Here is a 20,816-nt window from a genome sequence, read left to right on the forward strand (position 1 = left end):
AACCATTTTCAAACCTTCACACAATTAAAACCACTTTTCACTTTCATTTTTAAAGCATTTATTCACAAAAACTGATAACTTAACAATTAAACAATCGCCATCTTCATTCCCATCCGTTGGTCTCAAATATCGTTCACAAACTCACTATGCTTTCAATTTGTCTGTTTTCTCAGTTTTGTTTTCTATCTGTGAGACCTAACTCTTATGGAGACGCTCACAAAACACCACTCATGCATGAGTTTTAGTCAATTTGTCTGTTATTTGTTTGCATCACTTTCGATCTGTGAGACCTAACTCTGATGGAGACGCTACACAGAATCGTCGACAGATAATAACTCTTATCTCTTTGGTTTCTCTTTGATTTTTCTTTTTACCTCCGTGAGACCTAACTCTTATGGAGACGCTGCACAGAATTATTTGTTCGAACTTTCCAGCTCTGTTATATTTGTCTTATTTACGACGAAATACCACTTTAAAAACTGTCAACGCTTAGAACATTTGACCAATCAACAAAATCCACCACAATTTAATTATAAATATACCATCATTCCATTTTTCAAATAAATTTTTCATAAACCGGAAACAAATTCGTATGAATAAAAAACAGTACCAAAATGCAACCCTTTACTGTTTTTTTTTTGTTTTACTAATATCCAATCTAAATATTATAAAAAATCTTACGTCAAAATCAAATTATACTCGAAACTCATAGAACTCAGTATCAATACAAAGATGTTCGAGCACTTAAGAGAAAGAAACAACCAACACGAATAACTACATAATGATCTTGCGTTGGACTAGCGAAGCGAAGTTTTCAGCGAACTTTCTGTCATTCCTCATCCGACCCGACATGCATCCCTGATGTTTTCGTTTTCAGTCCGACGCCGTGTCGACAACCACGACTTTATCCTACCTGGGCGTCTGTCAGTGCGAGCGCGCCAAATTTTGCGTGAGTGAGCATGTGGTGTTGGTGATTAAGGTGAAACGGTACGCTAGCGATGTGAATAAGACAAATTGTTTTGATAATGTCGATCTGATTTTTTTTCGAAAACGCAAACTGAAAAGCATTATTTACTAAAAACAGTAAGCGCACAGGTACAAGAAGTTAGCAAGTCCGGAATTTTGTGTGAAATTGGTTTTTGTTTTCACAACGGAAAAATGTTTCTGAGTACCATGGTGAGTTCGTCTCATCTCACCTTAAGTTCGCTAGTAATGCAGTGAATTTTGAGCGATGCTCATTCTTCGGTTTTCTTCCAAATCTATCTATATATATAAAAATGAATTTCTGTCTGTCTGTCTGTCTGACCGCTATGGGTTCGGAAACTACTGAACCGATCGGTGTGAAATTTTGTATGTGGGTGCTGTTGGGGCCGGGAAAGGTTCTTAGCTTGTGTTGTGACCGAGAGAACTCGCGAGGGAATTTCCGGCGTCGGGGAAACAGTAAAAGAACTCGGACTACTTTCCGATAACTTCCGATTTTATTCGCGTGTACTTTTGTTCTTCTAATAATGGATAATGACAAGGTGGTTTCAGTATGGGGGGAGCAAAGCAATTTAGTATCAAGGTAGTTACAGTAATCAAAGTATTCATGATAGAGGTTTGTTATAGGCAAGGTAAATATATAACAGCTCTTCCCCCCTTATGCTTTACATCGTTACAAATTCAATCTCTTAGGCGGTTTCACCGCACGGGTCGATCTCCTCGGGGTTTGCTGAAACGATCCTTCGCTTTGCATACTCGTAGCAGGACCTGTAGTCGGAGCGTTCAATGCCGGATGGGGTTCCGGGACCGGCACCGAGACTGGTTCGACTCTCGATGAAGTAGCAACTGGATTTGCAGACGTAGATGTTCCCTGGGAATTCGGCACATGGTTGTTTGCAGTGCCCGAAGCTTCATCGGGTCCTGGAGGCACGTTCGGCAGCATCGGCATCTCTGGTAGACTCCTTTGGGCTTGCAAGTTCGATCCGACTTCGCGTAGTTGGTCGATGTGACGCTTCCATATACGATCATCGTCCAGCTGTATCATGTAGTGCAACTTTCCCAACTTCTCTATTACCCGACCGTACTTCCATTTCTCATGGTCCAGGAAATCTCGCGCAGCGACTCTTCCTCCCTCAGGAATCGAGCGAACTTTGTGGTCAACCTTCTCCGAATACGTAGGGCCAGGCAGCATCAAATCAAGACGGGATCGAATTTGGCGATTAAAGAGCATCATGGAAGGTGACTTCCCGGTAGCAGGGTGGATTGTCTTCCGGTAAGTCAACAGAATATTGCAGAGTTCCACGTGCATTCTTGATTTTTCACACTTCAGGGCCTTCATCTTGTTCTTGAATGTCTGGATGAACCTCTCGACCTGCCCGTTCGTCGCTGGATGGTACGACTCACCCATTTTGTGGAAAATGCCGTTCAGCTGCAGAAAACGCTGGAATTCACCGGAGGTGAACTGTACACCACGGTCGCTGACCAGGACGCATGGTATACCGTAGGTCGCAAAAAACTCTCTACAGGCGTTGATAGTCGTAGCCGTCGTAATGTCCCGTAGAATCTTCACCTCTGGCCATTTCGTGTACGCGTCGACGAAGACGATGAAATACTTCCCCATAAACGGCCCAGCGAAATCCACATGTACTCGTTCGAACGGCTGTGTAGCAGGTTCCCAGCAATGTAGCGGAGCTTTTGCAGGATTCGGACGCGTAACTTGACAGGACGCACAGTTCTTGACTAACTCTTCGATGTCCCTGTCAATGCGTTCCCACCAGACGTATCCTCTGGCGAGTGCCTTCAGGCGGGTACTGCCAAAATGAGTGGAATGCAGCTCGTTGAGTACCTTCGTCCGAAGTTCAGGTGGAATGTAAACCCGAATACCCCGCAAAATACACCCTTGCTGCAAGGAGAATTCGTTTTGATCGATACCGAATCGATCCTTCGCCTCCACTATCTTTCCGTTTCGTAGTCCCTGAAGCAGCAGCTTGACCGAACCGTCTGCCGCAGTTCCCTTGGCCAAGTCCTCGACCGTTACCGGCATCGTCTCGATGATACTGGTTTCCAGCATGTCGACTTCTTCTACGACGTTATCCGGCTGCTTCGTAGCTATCGGCAACCGTGAAAACGCGTCCGCATTGCAATGCTGCTTAGTGGGGCGGAATTTGATTGTATAATTGAAAGATTGGAGGAAAGTTGCATAGTGTTGCATTCTCAAGGCTGACATAGTCGGTAGTCCCTTCGTCTCGGAGAAAATCTGCTTTACAGGCTCGTTGTCCGTGTAGAGAACGAACTTGCGCCCGTACAAGTACTGGTGGAACCGTCGAATGCCGAAAACAATAGCATACGCTTCACGATCAACTTGTTTGTACTTACGTTGTGTCTCGTTCAAGGTCTGCGACGCGTATTGTATCGGCCGTTCCGATCCGTCCGGCAGGACGTGACTAAGGACGGCTCCGACACCGTAGGGAGATGCATCAGTCGCCAACACCAATGGCAACTCGGGGTTGTAATGCACCAGAAAGCTGTCGGATTGCATCTCCTGCTTCACCTTCCTAAACGCTTCTTCGCACGACTTCGACCATTGGAACGGCACGTCGTTCCGCAACAGTCGGTTCAGCGGGTAGATCATCGTGCTCAGATTAGGAAGGAAGCGTCCGTAGTAATTCACTAATCCGACGAAAGAACGTACCTGATCCTTGTTTTCGGGAGTGGGCATATTCTGCACTGCCTCAATCTTCTTTTGCACTTTATGTATACCGTGACGGTCGACGACATAACCACAATACTCTATTTCGTCCGCGAAAAACACGCACTTGTCCAAGTTTATTCGCATTCCGTACTGACTCAAACGTTTAAGCACTTCTTCGAGTCGTTGCAAATGTACTTCGTTAGTCGGACCCGTCACGCGTATATCGTCCAAAAACACTGTCACTCCCGGTATTCCGTTTAGCACTTCTTCCATTAATCGTTGCCATATCGCAGGTGCGGAGCTCACGCCGTACATCAGCCGCGTTGGCCGATACAGCCCCAGGTGTGTGCTCAGCGTCAGGATCTCCCGTTGATCTGGATCTACCTCAAGCTGCAGGTACGCCTGAGACAAATCTATCTTCGAGAATTTCTCTCCACCGGCCACGTTCGCAAAGAGCTCCTCAATTGTAGGGAGCGGATGCTCATCCACCACTAGATTCGGATTAACCGTAATCTTGTAATCCCCACACAATCGCACTTTGTTATTCAGTTTCATTACGGGAACCACGGGCGTTGCCCAATCACTGTGGTTCACTTTTTCGAGCACTCCTTCATCCACTAGCTTCTCGATTTCTTGCTCGACCGCACTTCGCAACGAAAATGGCACCGGCCTCGCTTTAATGTACACTGGGTGGGCGTTCGGCTTTAGCCGTAACTTCGCAGTAAGCCCTTTAATCTTCCCCATTGAATCAGCACATACACTGCTGTACCGCGCAATCAACTTTTTCACCGATTCGTCGGTGGTGCACTTCACTGAATTGTCCGCAACCGAATGTACCTCATCGTAGAACTTGCTCACGTCAAGCCGCAAAACTTTCATCCAGCTTCTTCCAAGCAATGGATGCTTTCGGTTATCCGCCACGTACAGCAGCAAACGATGTACCTTACCCGCATACTGCACCGAGACCGTACACATACCGCGCAACTTTATCGTGTTTCCGCTGTAGCTCACTAGCGACATATCCGGCGGATCCAATCTCACAGCCGGCAGCAACTTTTCGTAATCCGTCACGCTCATTATCGCGACGGGAGCACCACTGTCCACCTCGAATCGCACTTTCGAATCATTCACCGAGATTTCAACCCAAAATTTGTCCACTCGGCTCTCCGCGTCGTACAAGCCACAAATTTCGTCAATGTAGACATCTTCTTTCTTCTTCTGTTTACATTCAGCAGCACTTTCTTCCACCAGGTGGAAATCACTTTTGCTCTTCGTGCTTTGAGCACTCTTCTTCTTCATACACACTTTCTCGATGTGGCCCGTCATGCGGCAGAAGTTGCAAACAGTCTTCACGTGGACGCATTTGTTCGCAAAATGATTCGTATTGCCGCAGCGGTAGCAGACACCCTTTCTCGAATCTTGCTTCGAATCGCCGTGGTGCGACGGACCGGCGGCGGTGGCTTTCCCCGGTTTCTTGCCTTTCGACTTACCGCTCTTGTTTACCGGATGCTCGACCAGATTCACGTCAGCTTTTGCCCGGGACTGGATCTCCTGACCTCCCTTGGCGGACATCTCCATGGACACCGCAAGATCGCGAGCCATGTCCAACGTGAGGTTGTGCACTTCCAAAAGCCTTGCCTGAATTCCACGATCCTTCAGGCCGAAGACGAACTGGTTCCTCAGAGCGGTGTTTAAGTAGTCGCCGAAATTGCACGTTATCGCCAGTTTCCGCAGTGCAATGAGGTAGTCATCAATTGACTCGTCAACTCGTTCGTCGCCTTGCCTCCTGCACTTGAAGCGAAAATTTTCCAAAATTTCGAGCGGGCGGGGGTTGAAGTGAGTCTCCAGCAGCTGTACGATTTCATCGTACGTTCTCGCCTGCGGCTTAACAGGCGCCAACTTGTCCGAAACAATGTCGTAATTTTCTCCACCCATGTAGTGGAGCAGCATGGGACGTCGCAAATCAGCTGGAACTCGAAACAGCAGGAAAGCGCCCTCCAAACGCTCGACCCACCGGGACCACTTCATCCGATGACGATCGTATGGCTCGATGGTGAAGTTCGATTGCATCGCCAGCGGAGCGCCAGCAGCAATCGCAGCAGCACCGGCGACAGCAGCAGCACCGACCGGAGGAATTTGACCTCCCACTTGATTCGTCCGGTTCGCGTTATCGTTTTCTGACATCCTCGTCGTCAGATTAACTATTGTGACCGAGAGAACTCGCGAGGGAATTTCCGGCGTCGGGGAAACAGTAAAAGAACTCGGACTACTTTCCGATAACTTCCGATTTTATTCGCGTGTACTTTTGTTCTTCTAATAATGGATAATGACAAGGTGGTTTCAGTATGGGGGGAGCAAAGCAATTTAGTATCAAGGTAGTTACAGTAATCAAAGTATTCATGATAGAGGTTTGTTATAGGCAAGGTAAATATATAACAGCTCTTCCCCCCTTATGCTTTACATCGTTACAAATTCAATCTCTTAGGCGGTTTCACCGCACGGGTCGATCTCCTCGGGGTTTGCTGAAACGATCCTTCGCTTTGCATACTCGTAGCAGGACCTGTAGTCGGAGCGTTCAATGCCGGATGGGGTTCCGGGACCGGCACCGAGACTGGTTCGACTCTCGATGAAGTAGCAACTGGATTTGCAGACGTAGATGTTCCCTGGGAATTCGGCACATGGTTGTTTGCAGTGCCCGAAGCTTCATCGGGTCCTGGAGGCACGTTCGGCAGCATCGGCATCTCTGGTAGACTCCTTTGGGCTTGCAAGTTCGATCCGACTTCGCGTAGTTGGTCGATGTGACGCTTCCATATACGATCATCGTCCAGCTGTATCATGTAGTGCAACTTTCCCAACTTCTCTATTACCCGACCGTACTTCCATTTCTCATGGTCCAGGAAATCTCGCGCAGCGACTCTTCCTCCCTCAGGAATCGAGCGAACTTTGTGGTCAACCTTCTCCGAATACGTAGGGCCAGGCAGCATCAAATCAAGACGGGATCGAATTTGGCGATTAAAGAGCATCATGGAAGGTGACTTCCCGGTAGCAGGGTGGATTGTCTTCCGGTAAGTCAACAGAATATTGCAGAGTTCCACGTGCATTCTTGATTTTTCACACTTCAGGGCCTTCATCTTGTTCTTGAATGTCTGGATGAACCTCTCGACCTGCCCGTTCGTCGCTGGATGGTACGACTCACCCATTTTGTGGAAAATGCCGTTCAGCTGCAGAAAACGCTGGAATTCACCGGAGGTGAACTGTACACCACGGTCGCTGACCAGGACGCATGGTATACCGTAGGTCGCAAAAAACTCTCTACAGGCGTTGATAGTCGTAGCCGTCGTAATGTCCCGTAGAATCTTCACCTCTGGCCATTTCGTGTACGCGTCGACGAAGACGATGAAATACTTCCCCATAAACGGCCCAGCGAAATTCACATGTACTCGTTCGAACGGCTGTGTAGCAGGTTCCCAGCAATGTAGCGGAGCTTTTGCAGGATTCGGACGCGTAACTTGACAGGACGCACAGTTCTTGACTAACTCTTCGATGTCCCTGTCAATGCGTTCCCACCAGACGTATCCTCTGGCGAGTGCCTTCAGGCGGGTACTGCCAAAATGAGTGGAATGCAGCTCGTTGAGTACCTTCGTCCGAAGTTCAGGTGGAATGTAAACCCGAATACCCCGCAAAATACACCCTTGCTGCAAGGAGAATTCGTTTTGATCGATACCGAATCGATCCTTCGCCTCCACTATCTTTCCGTTTCGTAGTCCCTGAAGCAGCAGCTTGACCGAACCGTCTGCCGCAGTTCCCTTGGCCAAGTCCTCGACCGTTACCGGCATCGTCTCGATGATACTGGTTTCCAGCATGTCGACTTCTTCTACGACGTTATCCGGCTGCTTCGTAGCTATCGGCAACCGTGAAAACGCGTCCGCATTGCAATGCTGCTTAGTGGGGCGGAATTTGATTGTATAATTGAAAGATTGGAGGAAAGTTGCATAGTGTTGCATTCTCAAGGCTGACATAGTCGGTAGTCCCTTCGTCTCGGAGAAAATCTGCTTTACAGGCTCGTTGTCCGTGTAGAGAACGAACTTGCGCCCGTACAAGTACTGGTGGAACCGTCGAATGCCGAAAACAATAGCATACGCTTCACGATCAACTTGTTTGTACTTACGTTGTGTCTCGTTCAAGGTCTGCGACGCGTATTGTATCGGCCGTTCCGATCCGTCCGGCAGGACGTGACTAAGGACGGCTCCGACACCGTAGGGAGATGCATCAGTCGCCAACACCAATGGCAACTCGGGGTTGTAATGCACCAGAAAGCTGTCGGATTGCATCTCCTGCTTCACCTTCCTAAACGCTTCTTCGCACGACTTCGACCATTGGAACGGCACGTCGTTCCGCAACAGTCGGTTCAGCGGGTAGATCATCGTGCTCAGATTAGGAAGGAAGCGTCCGTAGTAATTCACTAATCCGACGAAAGAACGTACCTGATCCTTGTTTTCGGGAGTGGGCATATTCTGCACTGCCTCAATCTTCTTTTGCACTTTATGTATACCGTGACGGTCGACGACATAACCACAATACTCTATTTCGTCCGCGAAAAACACGCACTTGTCCAAGTTTATTCGCATTCCGTACTGACTCAAACGTTTAAGCACTTCTTCGAGTCGTTGCAAATGTACTTCGTTAGTCGGACCCGTCACGCGTATATCGTCCAAAAACACTGTCACTCCCGGTATTCCGTTTAGCACTTCTTCCATTAATCGTTGCCATATCGCAGGTGCGGAGCTCACGCCGTACATCAGCCGCGTTGGCCGATACAGCCCCAGGTGTGTGCTCAGCGTCAGGATCTCCCGTTGATCTGGATCTACCTCAAGCTGCAGGTACGCCTGAGACAAATCTATCTTCGAGAATTTCTCTCCACCGGCCACGTTCGCAAAGAGCTCCTCAATTGTAGGGAGCGGATGCTCATCCACCACTAGATTCGGATTAACCGTAATCTTGTAATCCCCACACAATCGCACTTTGTTATTCAGTTTCATTACGGGAACCACGGGCGTTGCCCAATCACTGTGGTTCACTTTTTCGAGCACTCCTTCATCCACTAGCTTCTCGATTTCTTGCTCGACCGCACTTCGCAACGAAAATGGCACCGGCCTCGCTTTAATGTACACTGGGTGGGCGTTCGGCTTTAGCCGTAACTTCGCAGTAAGCCCTTTAATCTTCCCCATTGAATCAGCACATACACTGCTGTACCGCGCAATCAACTTTTTCACCGATTCGTCGGTGGTGCACTTCACTGAATTGTCCGCAACCGAATGTACCTCATCGTAGAACTTGCTCACGTCAAGCCGCAAAACTTTCATCCAGCTTCTTCCAAGCAATGGATGCTTTCGGTTATCCGCCACGTACAGCAGCAAACGATGTACCTTACCCGCATACTGCACCGAGACCGTACACATACCGCGCAACTTTATCGTGTTTCCGCTGTAGCTCACTAGCGACATATCCGGCGGATCCAATCTCACAGCCGGCAGCAACTTTTCGTAATCCGTCACGCTCATTATCGCGACGGGAGCACCACTGTCCACCTCGAATCGCACTTTCGAATCATTCACCGAGATTTCAACCCAAAATTTGTCCACTCGGCTCTCCGCGTCGTACAAGCCACAAATTTCGTCAATGTAGACATCTTCTTTCTTCTTCTGTTTACATTCAGCAGCACTTTCTTCCACCAGGTGGAAATCACTTTTGCTCTTCGTGCTTTGAGCACTCTTCTTCTTCATACACACTTTCTCGATGTGGCCCGTCATGCGGCAGAAGTTGCAAACAGTCTTCACGTGGACGCATTTGTTCGCAAAATGATTCGTATTGCCGCAGCGGTAGCAGACACCCTTTCTCGAATCTTGCTTCGAATCGCCGTGGTGCGACGGACCGGCGGCGGTGGCTTTCCCCGGTTTCTTGCCTTTCGACTTACCGCTCTTGTTTACCGGATGCTCGACCAGATTCACGTCAGCTTTTGCCCGGGACTGGATCTCCTGACCTCCCTTGGCGGACATCTCCATGGACACCGCAAGATCGCGAGCCATGTCCAACGTGAGGTTGTGCACTTCCAAAAGCCTTGCCTGAATTCCACGATCCTTCAGGCCGAAGACGAACTGGTTCCTCAGAGCGGTGTTTAAGTAGTCGCCGAAATTGCACGTTATCGCCAGTTTCCGCAGTGCAATGAGGTAGTCATCAATTGACTCGTCAACTCGTTCGTCGCCTTGCCTCCTGCACTTGAAGCGAAAATTTTCCAAAATTTCGAGCGGGCGGGGGTTGAAGTGAGTCTCCAGCAGCTGTACGATTTCATCGTACGTTCTCGCCTGCGGCTTAACAGGCGCCAACTTGTCCGAAACAATGTCGTAATTTTCTCCACCCATGTAGTGGAGCAGCATGGGACGTCGCAAATCAGCTGGAACTCGAAACAGCAGGAAAGCGCCCTCCAAACGCTCGACCCACCGGGACCACTTCATCCGATGACGATCGTATGGCTCGATGGTGAAGTTCGATTGCATCGCCAGCGGAGCGCCAGCAGCAATCGCAGCAGCACCGGCGACAGCAGCAGCACCGACCGGAGGAATTTGACCTCCCACTTGATTCGTCCGGTTCGCGTTATCGTTTTCTGACATCCTCGTCGTCAGATTAACTATTGTGACCGAGAGAACTCGCGAGGGAATTTCCGGCGTCGGGGAAACAGTAAAAGAACTCGGACTACTTTCCGATAACTTCCGATTTTATTCGCGTGTACTTTTGTTCTTCTAATAATGGATAATGACAAGGTGGTTTCAGTATGGGGGGAGCAAAGCAATTTAGTATCAAGGTAGTTACAGTAATCAAAGTATTCATGATAGAGGTTTGTTATAGGCAAGGTAAATATATAACAGCTTGGTTTGAGACCCCTCCGGTCTTTGAGACGGGGGGCTCCCATACAGATGACTTCGCCGGAGACGTCCCTATGGAGCTGTGTGTCAAAAAACATAGTAGGCAGGCAGTACGACGTTTGCCGGGACAGCTAGTCCACAATAATTGAAAGAGAAAGTGAACAAAGAGAGCCTCTCAAATGCAGATAGGACCAATTGAAATGTTTGGCCAGAGTTCACATTAAGATTTACTACCGTACATCAAAGAGGAAAAAGAAGTGCTGCCTTCGTAGCCTAACACACAAAGTGTTGTAAGCGGTTTCTGTGGTGACAGTCAATTTTGTTCGAAGCCTATCGGATAAGAGTCTTTCACATCAAACATTATAGAAATTGATTAATATTTCGAAAAATTATGTCGGAATGTTGGTTTGTTAATTGGTTGTATAGGAGTGATTTTGCGTTTTTGATTGTTTTATATTCGAAAATGTATAGGACAGGCAGATTTCTTGTTAGAAATAGTTATTCCCCCCAGTAGTCCGCCACTTTGCATACAGCTAGGACAGTAATAGGCAACACCACCCTAAATGCAGCATACTTCCCACCGAGTTTCACCAACCCAGCACCAGAGGTCGAGAAAAATGCAGTTATAGGCGGCCATAAGGAGCGGCGTAATGGGGCCATTACGAACGATGCACTTCAAAAAGTCAATGGCCGAGGGCCGAGGTCATGGACCTTGAAGCCTGGTGAAAGAGCTATAAGCTCTTTGACTTACCCGATAAACGTTGATCAAACCAGTTTGAAACCTAACCAACGGAAAGTTTAAAATCCAGAAAGGTAGTTTGAAGTGAGCCAAATTGAAGAGCTAGAAGAGGATTAAAGTGGAGTGAAAGTGCAAAAAGAGGACAACAGGTAACGGAACTCAACCACCGACGTCAACCTGTTCCCTTACACCTACATATATTTGTCCTTCTATTTTATTAGAATCCCGTAGATTCGGATTGAAGCTATCAAACCGTATGCAATAGCCCTACCACGTCCTAGTGCTTCAATCGGGTACATTCCGGCAGCGTTGTTGGCCGAAGGCCGATCCGTCCAACTACAAATCGAATTGTAATCGGCAGCCGAGGACGTGTAGGTGGGTCCATTCTGCTGCAGCCTAGGGGCAAGACAGATATAACGAGAGTAACTCTGTTATCGAAGTGTTGCTCAGTATTCCTCTGGATCACTCTGATTTTCCCGAAGTGTTGCCTGATACCAGTGAAAATTCGAGCAGTCTTGCCGATTTCCCGCTTCGTAAAGACGTTTCTAAATGGATTCGAACAAAAAGAGTTACTCAGGATTGCTCAGAGTTGCTCCGGATTTCACAGTGTCTTGCCCTTAGGACGTAACTAGGTATATTCCGAAGATGCTTTGGCATGTATAACTTTCTGCAGAATAGATTCTATGTGGAGCCTCGTGGTTGTGCGGTTAGCGTCACCAAGCGTATAAACGTATCATGCCATGGGGTGAGGGTTCGATTCCCGCTCCGAGTAATGAAACTTTTCGCAAGAAATGTTTCTTCCTCGTATCCATTGGTGCTCGTAATGTATGTCGTGTCCGTTGCTTAGTGTTAAGTTTCGTTCAGTCTGTACAGCCGCTGGCTGAAGACGGTGTCCGTGTCTTTTTTAAATAGATCCTTTGAAAGAATCACTATAATATGAATAACTAATACACCTAGAAGTGAGAGCCATATTCGAATTTTACATAAGTTGGGGTCTCCAGTTAGCCTAGTGGTTAAGTGTAGAATTAGCAAATTGTTAAAATACACATAAAAAAAACAAAAAAAATCCGGAGACGGCGGGTTCGATTCCCGTTCCGGTCGGGGAAATTTTCCTGACTCCCTGGGCATAGAGTATCATTGTACTTGCCTCACAATATATATATACAAATTCATGCAATAGCCAGGGCAATAATGGCTGGCAAAGAAAGCCCTTCAATTAACACCTGTGCCTGTGCCTCATTTTGCACCCAATCTCAAAACTTCAAAAATCTGATTCGCAGCCGTTTCTCAACGAAAGTTAATGAAATTTTGACAGTTGATCACAAAATCCTTCAAGTTTATGTAACCGGGATCATGGTTCCGGATTTTTCCGTTGTTCCGGATTTATGGCCGTGGGTACTGGGGTAGCCTCCTTATCAGATAGAGGTGCAACCTATAATTTGCCTTCGAAAACTAGCTTGCGGCATACAACAGTATTGGACCATGTTTCTAGAGATTTCGGATACACTGGCCTCTTCTCCGGATGTTTCGAAAACCTGGAGCCCCAGGGAAGTGGCCACTTTCTGGCCGGCTCTGAAACCTAGCTTGCGACATATCAAACTTCATGATTTTGCAAAACAAGAGCATTGGACCATGTTTCCAGAAATTTCGGATACACTGGCCACTTCTCCGGATGTTCCGGAAATCTGGTGCCCCCAGGGCAGTGGCCACTTTCTCATCGGTTCTGATACCTAGCTTGCGACAGAGTATTGGACCATGTTTCTAGAGATTTCGAGTACACCGGCCACTTCTCCAGATGTTCCAGACCCTGGTGCCCCCAGTGAAGAGGCCTCTTTCTACCGGTTCTGAAACCTAGCTTGCGACATATCAAACTTCATGATTTTGCAAAACAAGAGTTTTGCACCATGTTTCCAGAAATTTCGGATACAGTGACAACTTCTCTGGATGTTCTGGAAACCTGGTGCCCCTAGGGATATGGCAACTTTCTGACTGGTTTTGAAACCTAGCTTGCGACATATCAAACTTTATGATTTTGCAAATCAAGAGTATTGGGCCATGTTTTGCACAATCATGAAGTTTGATGTGTCGCAAGCTAGGTTTCAGAACCGGTCAGTAAGTGGCCACTTCCCTGGGGCTCCAGGTTTTCGAAACATCCGGAGAAGAGGCCAGTGTATCCGAAATCTCTAGAAATATGGTCCAATACTGTTGTATGCCGCAAGCTAGTTTTCGAAGGCAAATTATAGGTTGCACCTCTATCTGATAAGGAGGCTACCCCAGTACCCACGGCCATAAATCCGGAACAACGGAAAAATCCGGAACCATGATACCGGTTACATAAACTAGAAGGATTTTGTGATCAACTGTCGAAATTTCATTAACTTTCGTTGAGAAACGGCTGAGAATCAGATTTTTGAAGTTTTGAAATTGGGTGCAAAATGAGGCTCAGGCACATAGGTGTTAATAACTGTGGAAGTGCTCAAAGAACACTAAGTTAAAGCGAGGCAGGCCCAGTCCCAGTGCGGACGTAGAACCACATAGAAGAAGAAGCAGAAGAAGAAGAAGAAGATAAGTGGAGATATCGTGGTAGCTGTCGATAACTAATTCGGTAACTCGATGTCCTTTGGGCAGGATTATTGAATTGTTTGCGTCAGACGAAGCAAAAAGCTACACCGAAACGTACCGAGAGATCATTCAAACACCGATAGATACGCCCGTATGATACTAAGCGCGAGAATTGTCTTATAGATTTCTTCGAAAATATTCCGCGGACGTCATTAAGGAATACTCCAGATATTGTAGTAGTAACTATTTCAGAGATTGACTATGAACGTTCAACATAATATTTTTCTGGGTTTTACTATAGGATTCCTTAGTGAAACCTGAAGCACACAAAAAGCCTTGATCGGAGAAAGTTGTTGAGCTCGAGTACAAAATCGAAAGAGTTTTAGTCCGAATTATTTAAGTTGTGAGATATTCTTACTGAAATAAGGATGAATCCTTAATGAACCCCTGATAAAATAAATTGAGAAAATTGTCAGTACTTTTTTATTAGAATTTCCTCTTTGACATCAGAGTTTTTTTTTTTGAAAATTCTTTTAGGGAGGTTACCAGAGCCTCCCCTAGCAGTCGCGTCAGAACTAGTTTAAGGGTTCATTTTTTATGATGATCGACCAGATAGAAATTCTCGTTAGATTTCGCAATTTTACAAGAAATTACTTGAAAATATCATCTATAAGCTCTTTTTGCAGTTTCTCTATGAACTATGGCATGAATTTCAACAAAATCTGGGATCTAATGCCGTGAATATACACGCGAAAAGCATTTCTATATTTACATAAATTTCTTGTATCATTGTTTTCATGCTAGTAATTCAAATCTGTTATGAATAAATTCAGTGGATTTCAACATTTTCCCTTTCTCTGCTTATTATTCTAGTTTCAAATTCTTTCACAACGACATTGATGCCTTCATTAACATATTTGTAAGAATGATTAATATTTTTTGATTTTGTTCTTGTTATTTGGGCCAAATCTATCCTCTTTATAAAGGGCCCCCACAATACAGTGATTCCGGGCCGCCACATTTGTTTATCCGGCCCTGGCTGAACGGGATCAAAAGGGCATATCAAATCAACTGTGGTAATAAGGAAAAATGATTTGAAATGGATGGGTGGTGATAATCAACATGGAAGGAAAATGAAGGGAGGATGGAATGAAAGGAAAATGAATGGATTGGCGTGATAGAATTTTGGGGAGTCGGCCATTGATCAGAAGTAAATCGGCGATCGTGCAAGTCAGTTGAGCCAAGTTATAATGGAGCCTATAGTGCCGTGTATAATCCTGAAGTGAACAACAGTGCAGCCAGGTAAGTGATTTTGATTGTTACTCCAGAAGGCCGTTAGTTAATCATGCCTTGGTCTTCAGGACCGTTGTTTGAATTATGTAATCCTCAGATTGCCCCAGCCAACTGTGCATGTTTGGGTAAACCTGACCAACAAGACACGCTTGGCTAACTGTGCACGTTTGGCTAAAGCTAACCAACAAGGACCATTATTCCTCTCAGGCTCCGTAACCGCTGTAATGAGAGATTTCTCGGACCGTGAAGTGCCCAGGAGAACTTTCTCGGCGTGGCCAATACGGCCTCGTCCGTGGCCCGTCGATTGAGTCAAAGAAGGGAACGTCGTAACCCTTCAGGTTACTTTCTTAGCAATCCACTATTGCCTTTGCCCAATCAAGCGGCGCCACTGCCATTTAGGTGCGCGTGGGAGGACCAAGCCAGCCAGTCGTCATCTTCCAACTCACCACCGCCAAACCAGACCTCACTTGCAGCAGCGAGCGCTCTCCAGTGTCCAGCAACACCCAGGTACGTACCAGAACAACGATACAAAACAAAACGATACAAAATAAAACGATACATTGGCGAAATTACCCCAACTTCTTTTAGTATGTAAAGAAAAAAAAAACTCGGAATGATCTCACCCAGTTCCATGTCGTCGGAAGATCGCATCCACTCCTTAACTCAGAAGTTCCCAAACTTTTTGCTATCGCGGCGCCCTTTGACATTTCCAAAAATGTCACGACGCACCAAAGTTTTTAACAAAGTTTTTTTTTTTAATTTTGGGCAACTTTCACTTTAGTGTGCAAGACAAAATCGTGAGACACTTCTCTAATAGCATGTTTTCAGAATTCAATATTTGGAAAACTATTTTTTTTTATTTATTTCTCAAACATAACTTTAATATTTGTAAGATTTCAAAAATCATGTTGATTTCATCATAGAAGTTTTAAAAATAAGAAGAAACTCAGATGTACAGGTAAAACAAGCAGCTAAATTTCAACAATTTCACTTTAGATAGTAAAGCTCAGGTGAAAATTGAACATTTTAACAATAAATTTTATGATTATGATCGCTAAATATCTAAATAATAAAATCAGTGGGGGGTCGTGCACAAATTACGCCACGCCCTTAGGGGGAGGGGGTGGGGGTTTGCTGAACGTGACGACCCTTAGAAAAAATATTGAGGTCCCATACAAAAAAAATGTAACATAGGGGGGAAGGGGGGGTTGAAAAAGGTCAATTTTTGCGTGACATAATTTGTGTATCACCCCTGAGCGAAATTTGGACCCGCGCGAAATTAGGACACCCCACGGTATCAATTGGCTTTTTTAACGTTGTTGAGATAATTTGATATTCTGAATCTGTATGTCAAACTGAGCAGAAATCCAAATTTTCATGAATGTTGGTGCCCGGGATCCTATTTAAAGATCAATTTGAAGTTTGTATTGGAGCGATTTGTCGAATCACCCCTCGTCGCAGTTTGTACTGGGCGCAGCTGTCAAACAGTTGTCCAGCTGCCAAAAAGTGATTTTAAAAAATCTCTTCGAAATTGATTTTAGGTACCAAAATAAAGTTCTAAAAACCTGAAAAAAATCTTAGTGGCTCAGAAAAAGGTGCTCTTTCGTATAAAATAAAAAAATCAATACATTTTTCAAAATTTAAAAACCCAATTGATACGTTTAGAAAGGATACCAGAAATCCTATGGAACAATCGAAGAGTCAGGAAAGATTAAAAAATGTGAGCGACACTAGATTTACTAACAAAAAAATAAAAGGTGTTCCGCATCACAAATAAAGAGTTTGTTTTTTTTTTGTTTCGTTACAAAAGCCAAAATCCTGCGGCGCACCTAGGAAAGTTTTGCGGCGCTCCAGGGCGCCGCGGCGCACAGTTTAACTCCTTCAATTTACAGCCATTCCTTTACTACCAAATGTGCATCTATTTTTATCACTTCACGAGGAAGGAAAATGTGCATCTGCCCCAAACACGTGTCGCTTTTCACTTTTTCCTTCGAACAATGCAACGCGACCGAGATTTTTATCGCAACTGCTCCAAACACGCATCATTTTTCACTTTTTCCTTCGAACAAAGCCACCCGATTGCGGTCCCCATCGCAACTGCCCTAAACACGCGTTATTTTTTTACTTTTTCCTTCGAACAATCCCAAAACATGACGAAAAATTCATAAAATCATAAAACAAGCCGCTTTATGATAACATGACTACAAGTCATAACATCATGACGAAAACGACGAATATCATAAATATTTTTTACAATATTATAAGAAAAAAAGTCATGGCTACCAAAGACGTTACGACAAACCTTTTCTTGTTTACCTTTATGAAACATTATGGCGCTGAGTCGAAACTGTTTGATGATAGATCTTCAGTAGAGTTGCAGTGTTTACCGAGCGGAAGTTACCATTCGAAAATCGCAATGCAAGGCTCAAAAATCACTAAACTCGTGGTGCACGATAATAATCCTTTTATTTTCAAGTTGGGACAAACTTATGTCGCATTGGGTGGATTGTCACAACAAACACAGGTTGCGACATTGTCATTATTGTTGAGCGATGATTCAATTTAGATTCAGTGGGAAAGTACTATAGCAATTATCATCAAACTTTGCAGGCATAATATACACATAATCAAATACCTTCTGTGAAAATTTCATGAAAGTTGACAGAGACATTCAAAAGTTATAAATGGGCAAACATCGCACAGGAAAAAAAAGAAACATTTTCAACCCCTATCAACATTAGTAACTTTCAATCCAATTCATAAAAATTGATAAAAAGTGTTATTTTTTATCAGTATTAACGAGATTTTTAGACTTGGTTTGCTTGATAAAAAAAATATGGTAATGGGTTCGATTCCAGCCCCGAAACTTTCGTCAGTTGCTCTTTCCCCCTGAGAGCAGCTGGCACTGACCCTCTTCTGAGCCCATGGCTCAAATGGACCCGGATATTTGGACATCGGCGAACGGCAACTCATAACGGACTCCCAATCGGACTGGAAAAATGGAACACCCAACAGCCAACACAGCAACATCCTCATGCTCATCATTCTACCATGATAGGGTAGAAAGTGAAAGTAGCGCAACAGAAACCAGTTCGATGTAGTATAATTGAAAAAGAATACATTTAGGCGCTGTACAAATTGTTCGTACAGTTTCCAATTGGAATCGCTCACGCAGTGCCCTAGTGCACAAAAGAGCTGTAAATTAGGTTAAATGATTGAAGAATAAAAAAACGAAATTTTTAGCCCTTGGCTAGTTCATCTCGGGACCCACGCTTTACTTCCCTTATCGAAGGAAGAACTCACATTTTGCGAGTTTTTCTGGAGTGGGATTCGATCCCATGTCCCTACAAGTATCATAACTGCTTACGAAATTTCATAATTCCTCATGAACTTTGAACTGTAGAAGGACCATGCGCATGCAAATTGGTCATGGTTGTACAAAATCTTAAAAACCACGTCTGTTTGTTTCTTATCCACAGTTAAAAGTAATGCATCGATTTTTATGAAATTTTGCACAAATAATAAACATAGGGGGATTAGGGGCATAATGGACACCCGGGGCGAAATGGACACCCCTGTTTTTGGCGAAACCGTTGACTTTTATGTTAAACTTTTAATGCATAAGAGTAAAGGAACAAGTCATGGTGCTATTTTTCAAAAGTACCATTTATATTGCTCCAAAATAACCAAAATATCGTTGAAATTGAAATATATTTTTCATATGGTGAAATTCTTATAATTTTGGAGCAGCAGCACATAAGGTATTATGAGTGTTGGAGTGTGTCCACCATAAAAACAATTGATTTGTTACCTTATCTACATGTATACGGAGATTTAGCAATGGATGAAGTATTTTATTTTTGATCAGAATTTACTAAAAATAGCAATTTTAATGTTGTAGTCGATTCGGGGCGAAATGAACACCGGATGTACGAGCATTGCATACTGTTAGGCGTTTTAGAGAGTTTGGAAAAAAAAATATTCCGATTATTTTTGCCTAAAATTTGTTTTATTAACTTTGATGATATGTAAACTCGTCTAATATGGAGTATTATATCTCTGGCATTGATCTCCGTAGGCATATGATTTTACTGATCGATGTAATCAAAGAATTAGCATAAAATATGTAGGGGTGTCCATTATGCCCCGATGGGTGTCCATTTCGCCCCGTACCTTTCCTGCCAGCCCTAAAAAACACACGATTTAAAAATCGTTATTTCTTCACAATAAAGACATTCTACCTGCTATAAATGATTGAAATACGTAGGAAACAAGTAAAAGTTGTAAGACAACTGATAATATGTTAAGTTTTTCTTCGTTATACAGGTCTAACGTACCCGTTTGCTTAGGGTGTCCATTATGCCCCTAATCCCCCTACATCAAAGAGTTCTCAGTTAATTTTTGGATATTTTTCATCGATTCAGTATAGAGTTACTGCCGTACTTCTGTGTCCCGATTATTGCGGATACAGGCTTAAGATTTAATAAATCCCACACAGACTTTGTAAAACACTCTTTCAATTCGCCAACCATTAGAAATTCCACAGTTTCTGCACACCTTGTTCCACGTAGCCTCTGCGAATTGCCCAGTAACATGCCAACCCTGTAGACCCAGCTCTAGGGGTCTCATGCTGCTGAGCTAGTTATCCGGAAGTCTTGGTTTACCCGCTGAGTCGACTGAGCCGTTGTAAGCCTCAAAAAATCTCAACTTTCACAAAAGATCAAACTTTCCGCACCTCAACATGTATAACCCCTTAACCCATATCCGCCCAGCGTCCTATTTATAGGACAGATGCCCCGAACGCCCAGCGTCCTATAAATAGGACAGTCCTTTGGATGCGAATATCTCCAGAATTATGCAAAATTTTAGAATACTTTCTTCAGAGAAGATGTTCCCCACACCCATACCTTGCTCATAGTGGACAATATAGTATGTGACTGGTTCACTAGGTGGCGTAAACGATGCTGCAAAGAATGCATATTGTCACGATCTGTGAGCATCATTTCCAATGCAAAAAAAAAGTTATTTCCCTGGGATCTTGACAATGGTTAAAAATTTACAGTTCATTTCTTCGGCAGAGTTGTTAATCACACATTCCTTAGGATGTGGAGGTGGTAGCAAGGATATTTAAATTCAAGATGGCGGCTTAGGTTCCAAGATGGCGGTCAAAACTCCAGAATATATGCTTTTTAACGACAATGCTGCTTCGGATACTATGCAATATGGGTATCTATCGATCGGGCTTCACAAGTAGAACTCAAAAATGAATATCCGACGCCATTTTGAAATCAAAGATGGTGGACCATATCCAATATGGCGGCCATGAAATGGCAGTTTGATCTATAATACCATGCAATATGGGTATCTATCGATCGGGCTTGATGAGTAGAAGTCAAAAATCGATATTTTACGCCATTTTGAAATCCAAGATTTCGGATCATATCCAAGATGGCGGCCACGGAAAAGTAGTTTGATCTATAATACCATGCAATATGAGTATCGATCGATCGGGCATGATGAGTAGAAGTAAAAAATCGATATTTAACGCCATTTTGAAATCCAAGATGGTGGACCATATCCAAGATGGCGGCAACGGGATGGTAGTTTGATCTATAATACCATGTAATAT

General features: G+C 44.6%; 2 protein-coding genes across 2 annotated transcripts; both read right to left on the reverse strand.

The window, feature by feature from the left end:
• Window positions 1-1,654: 1,654 nt before the first annotated feature.
• On the reverse strand, window positions 1,655-5,857 carry LOC115268122 (uncharacterized protein K02A2.6-like). The gene has a single exon (XM_029876153.2). It carries the CDS (start codon window positions 5,855-5,857, stop codon window positions 1,655-1,657), a length of 4,203 nt encoding a protein of 1,400 aa, XP_029732013.2.
• A 281-nt stretch (window positions 5,858-6,138) lies between these two features.
• LOC115267548 (uncharacterized protein K02A2.6-like) lies at window positions 6,139-10,341 on the reverse strand. The gene has a single exon (XM_029874632.2). The coding sequence runs from the start codon at window positions 10,339-10,341 to the stop codon at window positions 6,139-6,141; it is 4,203 nt and encodes a 1,400-aa protein (XP_029730492.2).
• Window positions 10,342-20,816: the final 10,475 nt, after the last annotated feature.

This window comes from Aedes albopictus, chromosome 2 (genome assembly GCF_035046485.1).
Source record: "Aedes albopictus strain Foshan chromosome 2, AalbF5, whole genome shotgun sequence".
Lineage (NCBI taxonomy): Eukaryota > Metazoa > Arthropoda > Insecta > Diptera > Culicidae > Aedes > Aedes albopictus.

What these genes read in the sequence shown, in the direction of transcription:
- LOC115268122 (XM_029876153.2), bottom strand. Translation starts at nt 5,857, where the DNA reads ATGTCAGAAAACGATAACGCGAACCGGACGAATCAAGTGGGAGGTCAA.
- LOC115267548 (XM_029874632.2), bottom strand. Translation starts at nt 10,341, where the DNA reads ATGTCAGAAAACGATAACGCGAACCGGACGAATCAAGTGGGAGGTCAA.